The sequence below is a fragment of the Lutra lutra genome, chromosome 1 (assembly GCF_902655055.1).
Source record: "Lutra lutra chromosome 1, mLutLut1.2, whole genome shotgun sequence".
Classification (NCBI taxonomy): domain Eukaryota; kingdom Metazoa; phylum Chordata; class Mammalia; order Carnivora; family Mustelidae; genus Lutra; species Lutra lutra.
This window is the reverse complement of record NC_062278.1, coordinates 203,796,079-203,818,184: the sequence shown is the minus strand read 5'-3', so window position 1 is coordinate 203,818,184 and position 22,106 is coordinate 203,796,079. Positions and strand designations below refer to the sequence as shown.

The window sequence follows — 22,106 nt, the reverse complement described above, 5'->3', positions numbered from 1 at the left end:
ACAGATTGAGCCAGCCAGGGGCCCCTAAAGGAGGTTTATGGGGTTTTTTTTTAAGCTATAATACTGTCATTCATGGAGAGCTAACAGACACTGTGGCAACCATGAAACAAGAGCTAGGTGATATTTTTTAAAAGGACCAAAAAGAGATCCTGGAAATAAAAAACATGGTAACAAAATGTATAACTCGATAGAAAGGTGGGCACCTGGGTGGCTCAGTTGGTTAAGCCTCTGCCTTGGTTAAGCTCAAGTCAATGATCTCAAGGTCCTGACCCACCCGCAGGACCCTGTGAGGGGGATGGGAGAGTGAGGTGTGGGGCTGTGCTAAGAGGGGTAGTGCTAAGAGCTAAGTGCTCCTCTCCCCCAGAGCATGTCCATGGATAATGCCTAAAATGGAACAATCATGAAGTAGTGACATAAGTATGTCATTTAGAGATACGGAGCTCTGAGATTAGAAAGTGACAGCCTCTGGGGAGTTGGAAATGGAGAGGAGGGGCTGCTGCGCCACTAACAGCATGCCTGGTGAAACTATGGCATTACACCGTGTGCGTACAAGATGCCAATTTTATTATTTTTTAAATTTTATTTAAAGATTTTATATATTTATTTGACAGAGAGAGGCACGGTGAGAGAGGGAACACAAGCAGGGGGAGTGGGAGAGGGAGAAGCAGGCTTCCTGCTGAGCAGGGAGCCGGATGCGGGGCTCGATCCCAGGCCCCTGGGATCATGGCCTGAACCAAAGGCAGATGCTTAACCACTGAGCCACCCAGGTGCCCCAAGATGCCAATTTAAAAACCGTGACTTTAAAAATCCACCTAGGGGCGCCTGGGTGGCTCAGTGGGTTAAGCCGCTGCCTTCTGCTCAGGTCATGATCTCAGGGTCCTGGGATCGAGTCCTGCATCGGGCTCTCTGCTCAGCAGGGAGCCTGCTTCCCTCTCTCTCTCTCTCTCTGCCTGCCTCTCCCTCTACTTGTGATCTCTCTCTGTCAAATAAATAAATAAAATATTAAAAAAAAAATCCACCTAGAGGGGCGCCTGGGTGGCTCAGTGCGTTAGGCGTCTTTCTTTGACTCAGGTTATGATCCCACGGTCCTGGGATCGAGTCCAACATCGGGCTCCCTGCTCAGCGGGGAGTCAGCTTCTCCCTCTGTCTCTCCCTCTGTGATCTCTCTCTCTCAAATAAAATCTTTAAAAACAATTCATCTAGAAAGGTAAGAAAAAGAAAAAAAAATATTAAGAAAGGGAGGAAGGAAGGGGATGTGGGAGAAGGAAGAAAGGAGAAAAGATAATGTAGGCAGAGGAGTTGGTGACAGGGGACTGGCTGCTTGGACTCCAGCCTCTGGCCTGGAGCTGGGGGTCCCCAAAGGGGGAAGATGATATGATGCTCTGTTGACATCACCACCACCTCTGTTTACTCTTCCGGCAAATGAAGACAGTTCGAGGTTTCAGTTCCCGGATCAGCTGAGGACACAGACCTGGCTCCTTAGGCCAAAACACCCATTTAGTATTGGTGACCCCGGTCTGGTTAACCCTCACCCCCACTCCCACATTTCTCCAAAGTTGGGGGTAATCAGAAAGCAAAGTGAGGGCCAGCAGCCCGCAGTGGGGGACAAAGCCGGGAGGGGAGGAAGTTCCCCGTCTTCCACAACATCTGTGCAGTGCTGTACACTCACTACCTTTGCCCTGACCTCTGTTTAAACTGGCCCCGGGGTGAGTCACCCAGACTCACAGGCAGCCACGCTTGGGGAGGGCTGGGGAGGAAAGGGACAGCCTGAGAAGTGGGGCTGGGTGAGCTACACACGTCTGTGCAAATTCTCATCCCCTCCCCGGAATCCCCAACTCATCATGTAATTTCCCGGCAAATGCGAAAACCTGCAATTTCTCAACCCACTGGCCTCCTTGCACAGGACAAACGTCCACCCCAGGGGGACCCCCAGTCCGAGGGAGGGCAGGGATGAGACCACCACGGAGGAGCTGCATACAAAGTACAAGCTTCGATGAGAGTTGGACTCAGCTGGAGGCAATCCAGAGCCCTCAGAGAACAGAGAACAGGGAACAAGACATTGGACCCAGACCTCCCGGTCTGTGACTCCAAAGGGAAGACTGATAGCCCAGAGAGAACCATGGGAGAGTCCCCTCCATCACCCAGGCCTTGCTCCACCCAGAAACCTTCGTGCCCCTTAAGTGCCTCATCATGCCTCACTGCCAAAGGAGCCGCCAGGGCCCCAGGGCACAGGCGGTGGGTCACCCAGCCCCAGGGATGGACTCGACCTTTTCCGGTTCTGCCAAGGGTTTCTCAGGAGGCTCTGTGGTCCTAGGTGCTGCTGGTGAGACTTGGCAGGTGGCAGAAGCATGCCTCCTTGGGCAGCAAAGGGGCACGTGCCCTATCCTGGGAGCCACTTTGAGGTGAGAGGGAAAGGCCAAGTCTGATGGTCCTGTCCAGTGAAAGATTTCCCCAGCTTCCTGGGAGCCCCAGTCTGCTGGGTGGTGCCGCCAGCACCCTCACAAAGCTGTGGTCATAGCGGGAGACAGTGTGCAAGCCCTGGAGGTCCCAGTCTAAGCTGGGGGGCTGTCAGACCCTCCTTGATGTGGAGCAGTGAGTTTTCAGGACCAGTCTCCTGCCTCCCCGCTACGCCCCCCACCCCACCAGAAGCCTCCAGACCTCCGTTCCCCCTGAGCAGCTCCTCCACCACTTAGCAATGGAGACAATTTACATAATGCATCGAGTGTGAGAGCAATAATGGCTGGGGAAGCAGGGTGCCCGTTAGTGGCTCCTTGGGAGAGAAAATACCTGTTCCCACACCACCACCTCCCCCATCACGGACGGGCTGTGACACTGCTGAGAAGCAGGTGCCTCTAAGTGCTCGGAGCTGCCAAGAGGGGCCCTGGAAGGGTTGCACCAGCCCTGGAACTGGAGCAACCTTGGGACAGAGATGCATGCAGGAGGAAATTTCCAAAGCACCTGAGTTTTGAACATAAATCTACCCAGCCGTGCTCTGGAGCCTGGACCCCTGCTGGGCCCAGGCCCTGCCTGCATCGGGCGCCTTCCCGGAGGAGGAGGCACTCCAGCAGGCGGGGAAGCTATAGCCCAAGGCCAGGGAGCTAGGCTGCAGCTGCCCAGGAGGCGGTCACGTTCAAACACAAAGGCAGCGGTGGAAGGGAGAGAATACATAAAAATTACCGGCATGGTAATTGCTTTTTATATAAATGTTCTTTTTTAAAAGTTTTCCCCAGTGTGAAAGTCCCTCTTTAAAAAGAATAAATTCACTGCACACCAATTTATTCTGTGCCTGTAGATGGAGCATAATGAAGGCTCCTCCATCAACACCTGATCAAGAGGCAAGTGGCTGCCACTTGACCCAGCTTCCGGGTCTCCCTGCGTGCAAAGACAGCGCAGGCAGCAGAGGGGCCCCGGGGTCTGTGGGGCAGCGGGGGAGTGGGGAGTTGGCATCCAGGAGACTCTGGGGCTCAGAGCCAAGCCCCACAAACCCCATTAGCGCCTCGGGAGCTGCACTTGAATGGAGGATTTAGAACAGAGGGGCCGTGGGGCTGCAGAAGCCAGGGTGCATGGTAGGATGGCAGAGGGGAGGTGTTGAGCAGGCCGGGAGGGCTGGCGCGGGGGGGGGGGGGGGGGGTTGGAATCGGGCCCAGCTGGTGACAAAGCACCTGGTGGTTTTAAGCAGGTAGAGGTCTGTCAGGGGCTACAGAAAGCTTTAGCTCTCCTCTGAGCCCACAGGCACCCAAACTGTTCGGCTGCCTCCAGAAAGTAACACTTCAGTCCTGGGCGGGTGGGAAGAGCTATGCTCCCTCACCAGGATGCCCAAGACCTGGAAAGGAGGCTCCTGCCCACACCCCTTCACCGCCACAGCGCTCTCATCTGTGAAATGGGAACAATGTCTCTATGGCCTCACCCTTCCAGCCTTTCTGTGCACTGTACTGGGGATGAGGACGGCCTGCACCAGGCCTGTGCTCTCCAAAGAATGGCCACCTGATTGAGCAGCCATCCCGGGATGCAGACACACTGGGGTGCCAGGACACCGAGCCACAGCCCACTGGCACCTTGTGCCCCTGCGGGGCTGCCACGCACGGTGGCAGGCGGAGTCACTGGGGACATGTTTACGGTGCACGGGAACGTGGCGGGTGTGAAGGCGAGCTTCTTCCTCACCCACAACTGAGATTTCTCAGTTTCACTAATTAACCAGTTAAGTAGTTCTCGCCTGCTCAGGTGACACAGAACTCCCAGCATCTGCCTCCTCACCATCCCACCCTGCTCTGTAAGTGTGCCCGCTCGCACCTCCACACAGGGCTCAGCCACATACACACGCATGTGTGGACACACTTGCCTGGTCACACCCCTCACAAAGCATGCACGCAGATTGGCAGGGGCTCTCCCAGGTGCACACAGATCCCCATTCCCCGTCGCGTTCCTGTCCTCTCTCCCCTACATGTGCTCTCTCGGGCTCTACTTCCACGAGCCTCCGCAGGTCAGAGAGGCATCTCCCGGTGAGTCAAGGGACCAAGAATCCCAGTAGGGGAGTAGGGGCTGCTTGCCTTCTAGGTCTGACTGCCGTGTTCAGGTGGACCCTGGGGAGGCCTGGGCAGGGCCCTGCCTCTGGTCACAATCTTCCTACCCCATAGAATGCCCACAAAAGGCTCCTGGCAGCTCCTGCCTTTCGTGCATACTCAAAGGATGCAAAAGCTGAAGGGAGTGGGGTGCACTGGACACTGTGGGCCTCAGCGCTGACCTGGAGGGCTTCCTGGGGGAGGGAGCTGTGGGCTGGGTTTAAAACGGGGTGAGGCCTGGAGGTGAGTGAGGAGAATGGCAAGTGGACTAGGAAGAGAAGCTGGGGTGTCTAGTGGGGATGGGGAGGGCACAGGGATGGCTGGGAGGCCCAAAGGTTCCCCGTTCTCCCTGTGCAGGCCACATATCTTGGCCCGTCCTTCAGGTCACTCTGGGAACAGCCCAGTCTCCCCCACCCCAGCCTGACATCTGGGTGCCAACACATCTTGCAGGGGGTTCTTCTCCTGGGCCCTTCTTCAAGGCCCCTGTACCCTCCATCCCTCACAAAGAGTAATCGGAGACCCTCTATGTAGGGCCAAGCCTGGCAGATCTCATGCAAACCTACCTCTCCCAGGGCTTCTGGCACTGAAGGTCTACCTTGATGCACTGGCTCTGTTTCCCCATGGGGGGCCGGGTACTTCCCATGGTCTTGTGGGGCAATCAGAGCCCTGGTTTCCCCCTTCTTGGTCCTCAGATGCCTGCCACTTTGCTTATCTGTCCACTGAGCAGTCACTAGCTAAGCACCTACTCCTGGCCAGCCTCGGGGTACAGGCGAGTATGTATGTGTGCCCCCACCCCCATGTGTGTGTGTGCAGTCTGCTTCTCCGCCCGGACTGTACAACCTCTTCAAGGGGGCCCAGCTCCAAACCCCACACCCTTAGGCCAGGACGCTCAAGCCTTGGGGCTTCTTGATTGATGAGAACCCAAGGATGAACAAGGAGTGGGCTGAGGAGTCTGTCCAGGATCCCCCAGCCTCAGCCCACACACTCGTAAGGAGCCAGCCAGCTGCCCTGCAGAGCCACCAGGTCCCAGGGCTGGGAGAAAAGTACAGGAAAGATGGGAGGTTTGGGCTTCTGTAACATTCTCCAAACTCTCCATCTCTGCTTTTGAGGACAGGAGAGCCATGCTCAGAGAAGGTGGAGGGAGGCCGGGCTGAGCCTCCGTCTCCTGCCTGGTCATGGTCAATGCTGCTCCTGCTGCCCCTGGGGCCGACAGTGGTTTGTCAGAACCAATTACTTCTCTGCCTCTGCCAACTGCTTGGGGCTCCACAAATCTCAGGCAAGTGTCCCCATGGCTGCCACCAATCCAGCAATGGATGGGGGTGGAGGAGCAGGGAGGAATGCAGCTTGAGTCAGCCGTACCCGGGGGCCCAGCATGGAAACCCCTTCTGCCCTCTACCCCCATCCCGTCTGCCACCCTTGATCATGCACACTGGCCCCTGGCTCAGGACATGTAGCTGCAGTGCCCTCCAGGGATGGATGCAGAGGCCAGCAGGGAGGGGAGCAGACACTGTTCTGTTCTCAGTAATCTGCAATACTGGGTCCCCATCGGAGCTGACCCCCAGCTGTCCTGCTATCAGGCCAGCCTCTCTGGGGACCCCAGAGAGTTCATCAGAACAGTCTTGCTGTGTGAGGAGGAAGAGGGGGTGTCTTGCGTTAGTAAAATCTGACAAACAAATTAGACTCCCAATATGGAAGGATTGAGAGCCATCCACTTCGGGGAAGGAATGTACAGCAAAGCCACAGGTTCTCAACCCAAACTTCCAGAGAGGCACTCGGTCAGCCCGGTGAGGCATGACCATGCCTCTGAAATGGTCTCTTCTTTAAACTGAGGGACCCCACACTTGGCCGGCTCAATTAGAGCAGCCTGGGGTCATGGATTCGAGACTCATGTGGGGTGTGGAGATTACTTACACAAATAAACTTAAAAAACAAAAATTAAAGAAATAAAATAAAATAAACGGAGGGACCCCAGACACGAACTTTCCAGAGATCCCTGGAGTTGCCACCCTCAGGAACCCGTGATCCTCAGCCTTGGCCTCAGCCACACCATTTTCTGACCCACCAACCTATCCTCAGTGCCCACACCTGGGGCCGGCCCACAGATCAGTGGTTTCCTACCACTTCTGCTGCACTGCCAGCCAAGGCCCATGCCCAATCCACCAGGCCTGGAGGCAAGCTGCCAGCTGGTTGACTGATTTGAGAGACAGATTCACAGGCCTCTTCTGGAGTATCGGGTACCTTTCCTTCCCTGCTGCCTGCCTCCTCCCTAGGGGCGTCTCTGCAGCTGGCTCCCTGGGTTCCTGGCTCCAGGAGTCACCCACCCTACCGTGGCCCATGGCCCTGTTTCTTCAAGCTCTGCCTTTCCCTCTAAGGTTCCCAAAAGATGCCATGGTCAGCCAGTGCTAGAGACAGAATTATCTGTGTTGCCCCCAAATTCATATTTTGAAGCCTAATCCCAGGATTTGGAGTTGGTATTTGGAGGTGGGCTCTGTGGGATGTGATTAAGTCATGAGGGCAGAGCCCCTTGTGAAGGGGATTGGGGTCCTGATTAAGGACCCTGGAGAGATCCTTCCCCCTTCTAACATGTGAGGAAAGCAAGAAACAGCTGTCTATGAACCACGAAGTGGGCCTTCGCCAGACACTAAATCTGGTGACACCTTGATGTTGGACTTCCCAGACACCTTGATGTTGGACTTCCCAGCTTCCAGGAACATTAGAAAGAAACTGCGTTGATTATAAGCCACCTGGTCTATGGTATTCTGTTCTAGCAGCTGGAACGGACTCAGACAGCAGGGACGAGAAAACTAATCTCCAGATTCCTGGGCTGAGCCAAGCAAAGGGGACAACACAGGTATCTGAGTTTCCTCAAACTGTGACCAATTCCTGGAAGGGCAAGCAGCTGATAGTGGGGAGGGGAGCACAAAGGTACCCTCACATTTATAGGGCTCTGTCCACAGCCTCTTCTTGCCCCAGGTCCCTTGAGATCCTCTCATGTCCCATGAGGACAGAAGTGCTCGGATCCCCATGTCATGAGTGGGGGAAGCAAGACTCAGAGCTCCAGGACCCCACGGTCCAGGTCCCTCAGTGTGGGAAGGCCCAGTCCTGCCCACTCCATTCTTATCACCCACCGTGGAGTTGCTGCCTGTGGCACAGGTCCCAGGTTCAAGTTCCAGTTCTGCCACTTACCAGCTGTGGGACCTCCGGTAGGTCTCACCTTTGGAATGTACAACTCTTTCCTCCTGCTCTGAGCCGGTCCCTATCTGAAACGGACCTCAGCTGTGGCCCTGTGGTGGTCCCTCTCCCGTGCCTGTACACCAGCCATGGGCCTGCTGATCCCACCCAGAGAGGCCTCGCCCACAGACCTGTGGCCTCCACACCTACAACCTCCACAGGCGTCTGGGTAGCAGCTGCTCACTGAGGCTGTGCCAGAATTCCAGAAGCCTCCTTGTGGGGCTCCCTGCTCCAGCCTCCCGCTGCAAGACTCCAGAGCGAGGGGCTCCTGCACTGGCTAGGGAGGCAACCACCCACTCATGCTTGTCTGGGGACTTTCCTGTCACTGCGCCCTTGCCCTGCTGTGAGGCTGTTCTGACCTAACACCCTCCCTCTCTGGGGAGTAGGAAGAGTAGAGGCCTGGGAGGGGACAGGGGCTGAGGAGGGCACAGGTTTTGGCCCGGTGCTCAGGAGCCGGAGACTCCAGGAGCGGGTGCCCCCGGAAGACATGGCCAACATAAGCCAGGGTCCCCGGGCAACGTGTCTCGGGGCGGCCCTCCCTCCACACCATCCTTCTCTGGTGGGAGGGTGCGTGGAAGGGGTGTTGGAGACCCAAGCCAGCCAGCTGGCCCGCAGGCAGGAGCTCCTGCCACTGATGAAATGGCTTTTGAAAAGCTTCAAAAATGGAATTTTCTCCTGGAGGCGACAACAGAGTGTGTGGGGAGGGGGCGAGCAGGACACACAGTCTCCCTGCACAGTGCTCAGGAGAGAGCACTCCCTGACTTCGTGTGGGGGAGGGGCCGAAGAGCCCCCCACCTACTCCAGGAGGGCCTGGGAAGGAAAGAGGTTGGGGAGCAGGCTGGGCTGGGGGCACAGAAAGGGGGTCCAGGCGGGCGAGCTTCGGCCAGGCTTCCATGCACCTGCTTCTGTGTATGTAATTACGTTCAAGTGGCGGCCTCACCACGTTTCAGACGCCCTCCCAGGAGCCCCTCCTCGGCCCCATGCATCCCCGCTGGGTGCCGAGCAAGAGGACCATATGGAGGGAATAATAAGACAATTAACTTTCCATTAAAGAATAATATATGTGGGTTTTTAGGGAGGCGAGCGGCAGCAATCCCTACCCAGCGGCATATATCACACCCGCACCCCCACCACCTCCACCCCGACGCGCCCCACATCCTGATCATCTTCACTGGGAGAAAGGAGGGTGCTGCTGGGTCTCACTGGGGGGTGGCTGGAAGAAGGGTGGGGGCTTTGGGAAAAGCAGAGCCCCTATGGCTAAGGTTCTGAGGCTTCCAGGAACTTCCGGGGAGGGGCTTTGATGGGCCTGGCTGGGGCTCCCTCAGCACCCCTCACCTGGCTATGAGCTTGTCAGCTGGGACAGCTGTGCTGGTCTCCAAGGGCGGGCAGGGTGGAGGGGGTCTGCCTGGCCAAGGAGCTGCCGGCCTGCCTCTTGGGGCACATGTGAACCATAGAGCTCTGAGAGAAGGACCAACTGTGGGTTCTGGGGGTCATCACTGTTTGAATTCCCCTTTCCTGGCCCTCCAGGGGCTGTAGGGTTTCCGGGGACCTTCCCCTACTCTGGTTTCCTTCCTTCTCTTCTGCCCCAGCCCCTCTAGGGTTCTGAGCTTCCCGGGCACTCTTGGCACCACTAACCCCACCTGAATATCCAGATTCCCAGAGAGGACCCTCCCCAGATGGGGGCCAAGTGCAGCCTTGGGTACCACCCCTAAGCCAGTGTGTGGTATGCAGGAGTTTTAGGAATTAGTGGTACCAGCCAGTGGGGAGGGTTGGAGGGATAGTCGGAGGCCTGACTCAAAGGCACGTGTGAAAGGGCCCTGTCCCTGCTTCCCTGTCCTTGCATCCCTGCACCTTAGGAAAGGGGCCCTTGATGTGGCCAGACTTTGATCCTTGCCAGGAGCCAGCTCCAGATGTGGCACTCCACAAATATTAATTACACATTCCCAGGGAGCGCTAAGCAGGCGGGGTACAGGGATGGCCAGAGGCAGACAAGATGGGCTGGGACTGAGGCACCATCACCAGTTCAGAAATGCCATTCCTGGCTATCCAGAGCAGTGAGGACGCCATCATGGACGCCATCGGTCTGAATCTCCATGCCTGTCCAGAGAAGCACAGTAGTGCAGTGGGTGGGGGGAGGGGTAGGAGATTTGGGCATAGGGATCTCTGAGTCCTAGGGTCCTATTCTCTGCAGACACAGCTCAGCCGCTGAGGGGAGGGGCTGCCTCAGGGTAGTCCTACACCTCTGGCTTTGGTACTCCTCCCCAACCCCACTACTGTGTAACACTGGCCTGTTGGGGCTCCAGGATGGGACTGGCTCATGCAGACAGTGGCTCAGGACCTTGGTTTTCCCATTTGTATGTTAAGACCAGCAGCCGGCAGCCGGGCTAAGGCTGTCACAGAACTGAGGCAGCCAGGGATGCTGACAGGGCTCTAAGCCGTTTCTGCCCCCATCAGAAGGTGAGGGAGGAGAGTTTAATGTGGACTGAGAAAGGCTCCCATAGGTCCAGGCTTGGCTTGACCCTTTCCAGAGAGTGGCTTGTGGCCCCAGATCTCTGTTCGCAGCCCAGCTTTGGCCAGGAAGCCTTCCTTCATCCCAGAGAGAGAATCTTCTTACTCTCTTCTTTAGAGACCCTCCAAGGAAGGCATCTCACCCAGGTCAGGAACCCGTCTCAGGATGGTGCCACTGATAAGCCACGGGTTCTTCCTCATGTCCGACTCTAATCCCTCCCGCTTTGCTTTCCCGCAGTCCCCAGAGTTGTTCCCCTTCTACACTGGACACCTAGTCAGGCGTGAGTAGGTTCCTGGCTGTCTCCATCAGAGTGACCTGGGTTTCAGAGCAGGGAGACCGGCCATCGCCACATCCTCCCCCACGCACCCCCAGGCACCCGATGAATTATTCATCCTGATCAGTCTCATTATGCAAATGAGCTCAGAGCCCAAGCATATGCTCTCTGCTCTTCCCCCGCCCCACTCAGGATGGGGACAATATGGTGCTGATCGGGGAGGGCAGACAAGGAGCTTGGGAGACCTTGATCAGCTTCCAGGGGTTCTGGAGAGGGCAGGCCACAGTAGAGTCCACACTTTTGTGCCCTGTCTCACCAGGAGTAGGCCAGGGCTTGGGGGGAGGTGGGGCTGTGGTACCCAGGGGTGGAGGGGGGCATGACTCAGGCATGTCTGGCTAATCATGGGGGTAGGGATGGCCCTTGAGCACCAGGCGACAGTGGGAGCACCCGCTATATGCTGGCCCTGGGCTCAAATAGGGAAACGTGATGGGGTCCTCGCAGACCTCCCCCACACCCGACCTTGGTGTGCTTTGCAGATTGCCCCCACACCCCACTAACCTGTAAGTGGGCCCCGGTCTACACGCAGCCATGCCCCCATGGCGTTGTACTTGGGAGGAGGAAAGCGCCAAGGCAAGGAAAATGCTCCCAAATGCCACTGTCTGCAGTTTCTGGACTCCTGCAGCTGCCAGCTCTTGTGGCGCCCAGCTTCTGGGAGTGGGATGGCCTCCAGGACTGGGAGAGGGGCAGAGGGCAGCCACGAAGGGGAAGAAGGCCAAGGGGGCCCTGATCAGGACACCCCAACTTCAGGGTGTTTGGGAGTAGTAGCACAGAGTCAGCTCAGGGAGGCCTGGGGAGGACCCTGGGGGCTGAGGCTGTCAGCTCAGCAGAGCTGAGGCCAGGATCCCCAGGAGCACCCGCAGTTGGGTCGGGGCTCTGCTGCAAGCATTTCCCCGACCCATCAGAGCTGGGCAGGTGCTGGCCCCACAGGCCCTCCCATACATGTGTGAAGGTTACCATGGTGACTCTACCAGGTCTGGGGTGGCGTGTAGGGGGCGGGGAGGTTGGCTCCCTCCTGCTCCCAGGGGATCATCCTTTGCCTCTAGGATTCTTCACCTGCTTTCTTATCACCCACTTTACCAGAGTGCCCAGCGCCAAGAAGCCGTCACAGAGCTGTCAGCAGGAAGTAAGAGGCTGAGGAAGCAGGTGAGAAGAAACTGGAGCAGGACAGAGAGCTGCTGGAGAGCTGGCAGCCATCGCCAGGCGGAGGGGTGCCAGGAGGAGTCAGCCAGGAACGCTGGATCAGCACTTTTCCGCCTGAGGCCAGGCTGGCCACCGCCGTGCCAAGCACAGCCCCTGCTCCAGCCCAGCTCCCCACGTCCTCAGGCTTGACCTGCCCACCCTTCCAAGAGGTGCAGCCAGGGGAGAAGCAGAGCCCGGAACAGCAGTCGGGAACCCTGGTCCAAGCAGCCAGCCTTGTGACCCGGTGGTGGGTGGCTAGGTGTGTGGGGGGCATGGTGTGCTCACTGATGAAAGCGTCTGCAATCACTCACCTCCCATCAGAAAGGAAGGGGCCAACAGGTCCTCGGAGTGAAAATGATCGGTGAGGGAAAGTCAAACTTCTAAAAAAGGGGGCGTACCTGTGTCAGCCCACCCACTGTTCTTCTCGCCATGTCAATCTCCAGCCAGACCTTCCAGCCACACCACAGACCAAGAGCGAGGATTAGAGAGGATCAGGGACTTGCCCAGGAGCACACCAGTGGGGCTGCCGAGCTGGGCTTCCATCGCTGGTTCTCACCAGCCAGGGAGCTCAACGGTTCAGACAGGACCAAATCTCATGCATGAAATGTGGGCATTATCTTCTCATTGGCAAACGTCCGAGGTCTGATTTGCCTGTGATTATAAAACAAACAGTGTCCTCAAGTGGAGATGTCAAGGCACGGGGAAGATTCTCGACAGGAGGTACAAAGTTAACAACTGATGTGGGGTACACCTCACGTTCCAATACGAAAGCTGGAAAGGCACACGCTGCACATTCCAGGGTACTATCATTTCTCCCTTAACCTGCCCGGCTGCACTTGGCAGCGCCCACTTAGAACCTAGTCAGTGCCGGGTGCAATTCCTGAGCATAAACTTACTTGTGTTCCGGAACAGCTTTTCCTACAGAGCCTTCTCTGGAAAGCTCTGCTGGCCTCCAAGTACGGCTGAGTCATCAAGAGTTCGTGGGAAGAGTGGGATGGGGGTTAGTGCAATTCAAGCCCAGCAGTTAGGGCAGGGAGGTTCAGAGAGACTGGGCCATGAGGGGGAGGATACCCAGCAAGCTGGGGGCTGAGACCTCCAGACCCGGACTCCCTCTCCCTGTCACCTTACCACCTTGTTATCCAGCCCTGATCAGCCCCGTCTGTGCCTGGGGACGGTCCTATCCACAGCCAGTGGCAACACACTCACCGCCAAGCCCCATTTCCTGGATAGCTACCCTAAGCTAAGCAGGTGGAAAGGACCAAGGTTAAAACCCCACAGAAGCTTCCCCATAGAGGTTACACCTGCTGATCCCAGTCCTGACCAAGAGGCATGTCACAAACAGTGTCCAGACCTGGCCTCATGGCTGAACCACCTACAGAAACTCTTGTTCACCCTGCCGGTCCTGGGACAACCATCCGCAGGAGAACCGTTACTCCTCTGCTCAGTTCCAGGGGGCGTGCTGGCCCAAGCCAGCGTGGAGAGCTCCAGCGAGTCCCTGGGAGTCCCACCCAAGCAGGCCAAGATCTCAGCTCTCAGAGCCTCTGCATTTCCACATCAAGAGCAACGGCTCAGGAACCTGACAGCGACACATTTTGCAGCCTTCTGGGGGTGACGGATGGCCTGCTCTTCACATCACTATTTCAAACATTAACATAATCTCCGAGGATGAATGTGGCCGTTTGTGCCTAATCAATCACCCCTCCTGCCCTGATCCCTCAACTTGCCAAGCACCGGCTTTCAACCCGTCTCCTGCTACAGTGGCGCCCTTAGCGGCCACCATGGCTGCCCCCTCATAGTGTGGATGGTCCCTCAGCCTCTGGGTACAGCTGCACCCACAATACCCTCCAGGGCCTGGCCTCCTGCCTCAGGCACTACTGCAACACAGACCTCCCCCACTTAAAACCCTGAAAGCCTGGGGCGCCCGAGTGGCTCAGTCGGTTAGACATCTGACGCTTGATTTCAGCTCAGGCCCCCCACCCTGACGCTTGATTTCAGCTCAGCTTCAGAAACTCTAGAAGTTTCCCCACCTGCCCCAATGGGCCCAGCAGTGGCCCCCCACGCCTAACCTCACTCCTTATTTCTGGAGCCCTTCTCCCATTCACACTCAGAAGAAGGCCCCTGAGCAGAAAGCACAGGGCAGTGGGCTTACCTCACGGAGTTGCTGGACGCCCCCAAAAATCCGCATTACACCGTCGATCTCCTGCTCCAGGCGCCGGGCCCAGTGCTGCATCCTGTGTGCAGAGAGGAGACAGGTATCAGGAAGGCCCCCCTCCCGAGTGACCCGGGGCACAACCAGCAGCAGCCACTCCTTCAGAACCTGATTTTCACTGGAGGGGAAACAGAGGCTAGCAACCGGAGTAAGCCTGTGATTCCCTTTGAAGCCCAGACCTGGTGGCCCAGGCTCTCCTCACCTACTGTCGGACGGCCAGGGAGGAGAGCGGATTGTCGTTGAAATGCGCTGAGGGAGTCCAGCAGCTCCAAGAAGCCTGCGGGGAGACTATTTTTCACTGTGAAGAGCCAGCCCTTGATGTTGCTGCTCTGAACATGGGGACTCTGGACACCAGGGAAGAGGGGTACATGAGTGAGCCATGTGGGGGCTGCTGGATGGCAGAGCCTCCTGTCCCCGAGGCTGGGTGAGGGCTGAGGAAGGGGAAGAAGCATGAGTCACTGCTGTCCCCACCAAGCCCCTGTGTAGCTGGGGGCAGGTTCCTGCCCCTGCGGGCCTCATCTGAGAAGCGGACCTGGAAAGCTTCGGTGGAGGCGGCCCTCCCCTTCCCAGCAGTCCGACACACAGAAGCTATTGGAAGCTCACTGCTGCCTGCAGGTCCAGCTCAGACCATCCCGCCCCTTTCTGGGGGACTAGCAAGCCCCAGGAGTCTTTCACCTGAGCCACCAGCCTGAGCAGATCTCCTTCGCACTGCCGTTACTCTGGGCTCGTTCTGACCCACCAGTGTCTTGGTTTCCTCCCCCAGAAAGTGGGGATAATCTGGGGCCATGGTGTAGGGTATGAGGAGGACACACGAGAACAGGTGGTCCAGGGTGCTGCACCGGGATATTTGTGAGTGGACAGGAGGGGCCGGTGGCCTCAGGGCCCAGTATTCCCGGCCCACACCCACGAACAGGAATGGCCTCTGGGGAGAGGCTCGGCCCACGTTCTAACCTGTGACTTTCCTTTAGGAAGTGCCAGATCCAGTGAGCAAAACCATAACAGTCCTTGCTAAGAACCTGCCAGGGAGATGTTCTTCACACCTACCAAGGGCCACTGCCCTAATGCATCTGAAAATCTGAAAAAGCACCTCAACTTCCTCACCCCAGCACACCGGGAACAAGGCCATTCCAAGGAGGGCTCCCAGGAGAGTTACCACAAAGATTTAAATACACCACGGGGTAAGCACAGCCCATAGGGCAAGGTAGGGGGCGGTGATACCAGCCCCCTAGTCTCCGGAGGAGTACCCCAGAAACCACAGGATCCAGAAGATTGAATCCAGCCCTAATATGTGCCCTGGGCCGACTACCTCCCCCACCTTCCCCAGCGCCACTCAGGACCAGGACGCTACTACCTCCCCGGCTCACAAGAGCTTGAGCCTCTACCCCAGCCCCCTGCCCCACATCCATCCTCAGGCCCATGGCTGGGGGCTGGGCCTGTGCCATTGTGTGTGCCCCGGTTGGTTGGCATGGGAACTTGGAGCAGGAGGCGGGCGGATCACTAATTGCAATTTGCCAAGCTGAATGTCAGGACCATGATGGAAAAAAAAAAATCAACATCAAAAGCAATAGGTATTAGCTTCAGCTTGTTGCTGGCTGAGCCACAGTATGATGCCCACCTCCACTCCCCACCACTCCCCACTTTAGGAGAAAGCTAACCCTAAGCCCAGGAGGGGGCCAGGCTGCAGACCAGGCTACAAAGGGCAATCAGGCCTCTGCTGCTAGCCAGGGGAGGGCAAAGCCCAGCAGAGAACCGAGAGCCTGCTTGGCCCCTGCTCCTGTGTGCCGGGTGCTGATGGCTTGGCTGTGGCTGTGGGTAGACAGCGGGGCAGGTGGCTGTTTTGTGCTCCTGAGACAGAGCCCGGGGTGGGGGGTGGGGCTAATGTTGAAGTGGGTTGCTGTGTCCTGCTAGGTACAAAAATGGTTGAGGTCAAGGAGTTGGTCTCTGAAGGGAGCCATTAACTCTGCCCTGGCCCTGACCCTGACCTCAGCCACTCACTCACTGGTCTAGGATGAATGCCAATCATAATTGTCTCTGGGACTAGTATGTACAAGGACACCCATGCTGTCCATGGAGTGGTGCCAGCATGCCACCTTCTCTCTTGCTTCAAGCCTCACGAAGCAGCAAACATTATCATCCCCATTTTACAGATGAGGAAACTGAGGCACAGGGGCTTTATGTGACCGGCCCAAGGCCAAACACCCAAGAAGCAACAGACACAGAGCCTGATCCACGAAGGTGCTGGAGTCAGCCAAGTGAGCAGATGCACCCCCTCCCAGCTCTGCATCCAGGATCGTCGCTTTGAGAACCTGAAATGGGCCACAGTGGGAATATTTATACCACAGAAATTGGCAAATGCTACAAATCACAGGTGTCTCCCCCCCCGCCCCAAGAGCGAATTGTAAACATTTACTAGCACACCACTGATTCGGCCCCAGGCTGTTGACTCTTTTCTAGTGTATCTCTAGGTCTCTGGTTCTAGGATTTCACAGATAAGTAAATGAAAATTAATTGGAAGAACAGACATGGATGCCAAGTTTTTATTTTGTTCAGACAACACATTATTATTATTATAATCACCATCATTTCATCTAAAAAGGCTATTTCAACACTAAAAGAATTTTAGAAGAGCCAAATCTCAGGATAAATCCAATTCTTTCCAAGACACACACACTCTTTCCTCCCTCCCACTGTCTGTCTCTCTCTCTCTCTCTCTCTCACACACACACACACACACACACACTCACATGCACATACACACGGCCTCCCCACTTCCACCCTCAGGCTGAGCAGCTCTAGACTCTGCTCTAGGCCGCAGAGACTGGTCTGCCCATGATATAGCAGGACACACGTCCTCCTGGGGCCTGGGGCTAGGGGAAGGTGGCTCCAGCCCTCTTTCTGGTGCCCTGGGCCTGATGGACAGACAGACCCCAGGCCTCCGTGGCACTGCACATCAGAACAGTGCCAGGGAAAACAAGTGACTCTGATTATTCACCTAAACCAAACCCAATTAGGAAGGCAATATGTGTGTCCCAGTATTAAAAAGAACATCATAGATAAATCATTTCACTGTCATCGAGACGAGATTCTGCGGATTCCAGGGTTTGGCTGGCATTTCAGTGCTGGCTCCCAGGCATGACACCATGGGACCAAGGAGGCCGGGATTCAACTCTACACCTCCAGAGCTCCTGTCTGAGGGTTGGAGAAAGCACCCACCAAGCTGAGGCTAACGTGGCCAGGCACAGTCACAGTCACACTCCTGGCAGAACGGCATCAGGGCTTTGCAAGTATGGGGGAACATATCAGGGTCCATGGCCCCACTAGGTCAAAGGCAAGCTGACCAAATCTTGCCTGGACTCCCATCAGCCCTGGCTCCGCAGTGCCTCGCTGGTCGGACAGTGCTGCCCATGGGTCGCCCTCCCCACAGGGTAGGTCCACCTACTGGTTCTCTGCGCCCCTGTGATTTTCCATGCTCTTCACTGAGATGACACTGCTTATCTCCAAGTGTCTCTAAGTGCCAAATTAGTAAGATAGGGAGGAGAGAGAGTGTCTGGGAGGAGGCACGTGCAGTCAGGGGCTGCAGCCCTCAGGATGACTGGTGTGGGCAGGAGAGGCTGAGGACAGAGCCTTGTATCTCTGTGTCCTCCATGTGCATGAACCCAGGGAGGTGCAGGCCCTGGGCCCCCATTCTGCAAATAAGAAAACAGAGGCCCCTGGCAAGGGTGGGTGCAGGGCATATACATAAAGGGAAGCCAGACCCGTCCTTCTGGCTCCATCAGTTCCCTGACCCCAACCTTGCAGGATGAGGCAGCTTCTGGGAAGCCTCAGGCACAGGTGCCTCTGTGACCTTGACCTTGACCTTGGGGAGTTGAGGTCTCTTCAAATCTCAGTATTCCTGTCTGTAAATAGGGGGGATGACTGGCTGGAAAGCTTCGATGGCGAAATCCACATGGCAGCCTTGATGCCTAATTACCAGGCACTCCCAGGGGCTACAGGAGCACCCACAGCAGCATCCCGTGCTCAGGAAAGCTCCCTCCAATGACTAAATGACCTAGGGAAAGGGGAATGGAGGGAGGGAGTGTGGAAAGGGTTGCCGGAAAGGCTGAGAGAGGCAGGGAGTGGGCACAGGGCAGAGGGGCACTCATCCTGGGCCTGGCAGACTGAGGGCAGCCCAGCGGGAGGAAGGCCCAAGGATGCCAGGCCTTGCTCTCCAGGGAAGACTTCAAAACCCAGGCAAGGGAGCAAGGTCATCTCCATGTGGGGTGAGGAAATGGGGCTGAGGACCCCCTTCAGCAGGCAGAACCACCTAGAGCCCAGCCCGAACCTTGGGAGGCCCTGGCCAGCCTACAGGGCGTGCTCTGGGGCCTTGAGCTCTGAGGCCAGCTGCACAGGCTCCCCCAGAGGGGAGGGGCAGGGCAGGAGGAGGGGGGAAGGGTGGGAGATAGGGAGGAGAGGAAAAAGGGAAAAAGCCCATGTGCAGATGCACAGCACAGATTAAACTGTTGCCAGTTGTTAATTTTATACACGAAGTTGTTGATCAGAATGTGATTTAATTGTACAGTATAATCCAGGCTTTTGGAATAAATTATGCAGAAAACTCATCTATAATTAAACAAATCAAAAAACCAGAGACAGGTGACACGGCAGGTTTACCCTCTGAGGGCACGGGTGGGTGTGGGCGGCTGGACCCTGTGGAAGGGCGAGGAGGAAAGGAGGCAGGGATTGTTCCAGAGCAGACAGGGGCAGGTCCAGGGGGACCAGGGTCTAGCAGGGGCCTCAGGACTCCTGACCTCTGCCTCTGCAGGCCTCTTTACCACTATGGAGGCATTCCGCCATCAAAGCCCGGCTGCGGGCTGCCTCCACCAGGCCGACTCCTTGGATCAACCTGGTTCCCTGGGGGACCTATGAGCAATCTACAGTCCTCCCACTGGCTCAGCAGAGCAGCCATCACAAGGGGGCAGGTGGCGGGTGGGGGGCAGGGGTGGAACTGCAGGTGAAGCAGGAGGGGTGGACGGCAAAAACAGGACGAGGTTGGGGTGGGTGAGGGGTGTGGGGCCACCTGCGGCTCAGGGCATGGGAGCCAAGCCTGGCAGTGGCGGCAGCCCACAGGTCTCCTGCTTCTCTCGTGACAGGCTGGCCAATTATTCTCCTGGCTCTGGGGGAGGTAATGATTTAAAATAAATTGCTATTTAATTATTCTGATTATATTTCAGCTGGCCTGCCACCTCCCACCTTGGTGCCTTCACAGTCTTCTGAAGGGGAAAGAAGAAAAGATAGGGCAGGAGAAGAGTGGTAAGGGACAGACAGATGGAGACACACAGACCTGGAGAGAGCCCACGAGGGCTAACCCCAGCCCAGGGGAAGATGACGTGAGTGGGCCTGGAGAGGGTGTTCGTCTCCCAGCAGCCACCCAAAGTGCAGACGGCAGCTGTGGCCCCTGCTGAAGCAGTACCCCGGCCGTGGCTGGCCCTCCCCCTGGACCACAGCCACATTGCAAATAGCAGTAAGCTCAAGGCTGTTGCACCCCAGGATTGTGGCATCTCCAGAGCCACCTCCACCAGGGAGTCCTCCCTGACTGCTCGGGTGGATGTCTCTCTCTACCCAGACTGAGTGCCAGGATCCAGTCCTGGCTCTTCTGAGGCCTTGAACCAGGCCTCTGTTTTCCCATTTGGAAAATGGCAATAAAGCTCACCACTTGTCTACCTCTCAGGACCCAAAGAAGAGGCAGTTGAAAACCATGGCCCCATGGAGGGGTTGTCAGCAATGCTGACTGCCCCACACATTCATGTGCTCAGACCCACAGTCCAATCTTCTTCCTCAGACCTGCAGCTCGTTAAGCATGGGATGGCTGTGCCTATGCCTTAGACTGGCCTCCAGGTGCAACCCCTCCCTGAGTGGCCTCAGAGACCCTGACACAGGTCCAACCCTGTGGGAGAGGCCAGGCCTCTTGAGATCAGAGCATCCTTCCCCATCCGCTCAGGAGAGAAGATGCTTGGGCCTTGGCATCTTTCAGGGCTCAAAGCCCAGGGTATCACCCCCGATCCTGATTTGATCACAGCCTGCTGAGGATGGCAGAGGGCAAAAGTCTAGCCAAGGTCATTGGCTCCTGAGAGGTCAGCTGGGTTCAGCCACTCCTGGCCAAGGACATGAAAGTGCCTATAGATGTGGAGGGCAGTCAGCACAGGGTGATGGGGAGCGTGCTGGCTCAGCTGATGCGGGTGTAATGAGGCTCCCCTGCTAGCCACATACCCCCTCAATAGGTAAACTGAGGCAAAGGACTCAAAGGACTGGCCCATCTTCAACTGATTTGTAATTCAGCTAAAGAAACCCCTATAGTGTAAGCAACATGGTACCTGCCCCCCGATGTCATGCCCCCTCGTCCCCCCACACCCCCCTCCCATGTACACAGGGACAAAGGCAGCCCACTTATCACAAGCGACTCTCAGAGACCCTGGGGAGCTGGGGAGGGGCTGATGCTGCCGAAGCTCGAATTAGTCCAAATCCAACGGCCTCGACTATGTGTGTCTTGGGACCCTGCCCAAATACTGCTCCTTAATGAGGTTATTAATTACGGGCTGTCCCTTCCCTATCTTTCCCCAGGAAAAAAGCTTTTCCTTCTAGTTGGCTCTCAGCTAGGAGGCAGCCGTGGCAGCGAGACTGTACCTCCCCACTCAGACTAACAGTGAACAATCAGCCGGCTTTAATTAGGGCGCTGGGTCCAGCCCAGTATTTACTCCTAACAGCTTGACTGGGGGAGGGCAGGAGAAACCTGGAGCCAGCGAGCAGCATGGCCCAGGGCTGGGAGAGCCAGGCAGCCCGCGTGGCCCAGAGACGGATGGAGGGTGTCCGGACTCACACAGCAAATGGTCACAGACCTCGGCCTCATTTCCCACAATTAGTGCAGGATTAAAGGTCCACGGGGGCTCCGGCTGTCAGGAAGGACCCATAGATGCAAGCCTCAACCAGGGACGTGCTGGCTGAGACAGGGGAGGAAGTTTACAGTAGCATGGAGGGTCACCTGAGCCTGACTTCCGTTTCTGCCATGGTTAGCTGTGTGACCTTGGTAACATCCTTTCATCGGCTGGTGCCTCTGGTAACTCTTCTAGAAAGTGAGGTAGTCCTTACATCCACAGCCACGGGGGTTCCAGAGCAGCCCCTCGGCAGGTCCCTCCTCACCATGCCTGGTATGGGGTTTTCCAGCAGTGGGGAGAAGCCCGTAAGGGGGACTGCTCCAGCTTCCATGGGAGCAGCCCTTGCAGTACCAGGAGTGTGGCTGGAGAAGTCACCAAGGAGCGAGGGATCCAGGCCAGAGCTCCACTAGAAGGGTGGGAAGGGGCCCTGGGGCCACCTCGCCCCCAGCCTCTGTTGTGTACCAGGCCCTACTCTGCGGCGACATCCAGCGCAGTGCTTGGCCTCTCCAGACCTCTGTTTGTCTCCCTTTGTCCAAGAAGGGGCAGCGTGAGGCCTCCACAGGCCATTTGGGCTCTAACTGGGGTCTCCCTGCCCGGGGCCTGCACCTGTGTCAGCATCACAGTGGTGACAGACTAGCGTTCTCACTGCACTGCCTCAGTTCATCTTCATAGCAGTCCAACCCTCACCTCCACTCCTCAGAGGGGGAGACTGAGACACAAAGCAACCGAGTGTTGTGGCCAAGGTCACACAGCTAATGAATGCCCATCAGGATGACACACATCTCTTCTCAGGACCCCAGTCTCAAATGCCCAGGTCTGGCGTGCCCTGGCCTCTTGGCCATCTAACAGATCTCTCAAATTGAATAGATCCCAAACCGAGACCCTGACCTCCCTCTGGAGCCTCACTCTCCCTTTTCTCCTTCACTGGCCACCTCCCCCGGCAAGGCTGATGGCATCCTTCCCCTTGCTCCTCAGGCCACACTGGCCTCCTCACTGGGGCTTGAATACACTCCCATACTCTGTGCACAGGCCTTCGCACATTCTCTTCCCTCCACCTGGACTGCTCTTTCCTCAGAAGTCCAGGAGGTCCCCTTCTCACCCCCTTCGGGTCTCTGCCCATGCCTCACCTGCTTGGTGAAATCCACTTCCTCACCCCACTTTAAATTGCACTCCCCCC

At 56.8% G+C, this 22,106-nt stretch overlaps 1 protein-coding gene across 8 annotated transcripts in view; it reads right to left on the bottom strand.

Moving 5' to 3' along the window:
- Positions 1-22,106, bottom strand: part of CACNA2D2 (calcium voltage-gated channel auxiliary subunit alpha2delta 2) — a 138,058-nt gene that overhangs the window by 97,493 nt on the left and 18,459 nt on the right. For all 8 annotated transcript variants that reach the window (XM_047693305.1, XM_047693321.1, XM_047693312.1 and 5 more), the window contains exon 2: positions 13,962-14,043. In XM_047693305.1, coding sequence (XP_047549261.1) covers positions 13,962-14,043 — 82 coding nt within the window. The remainder of the gene's footprint in view (positions 1-13,961; positions 14,044-22,106) is intronic.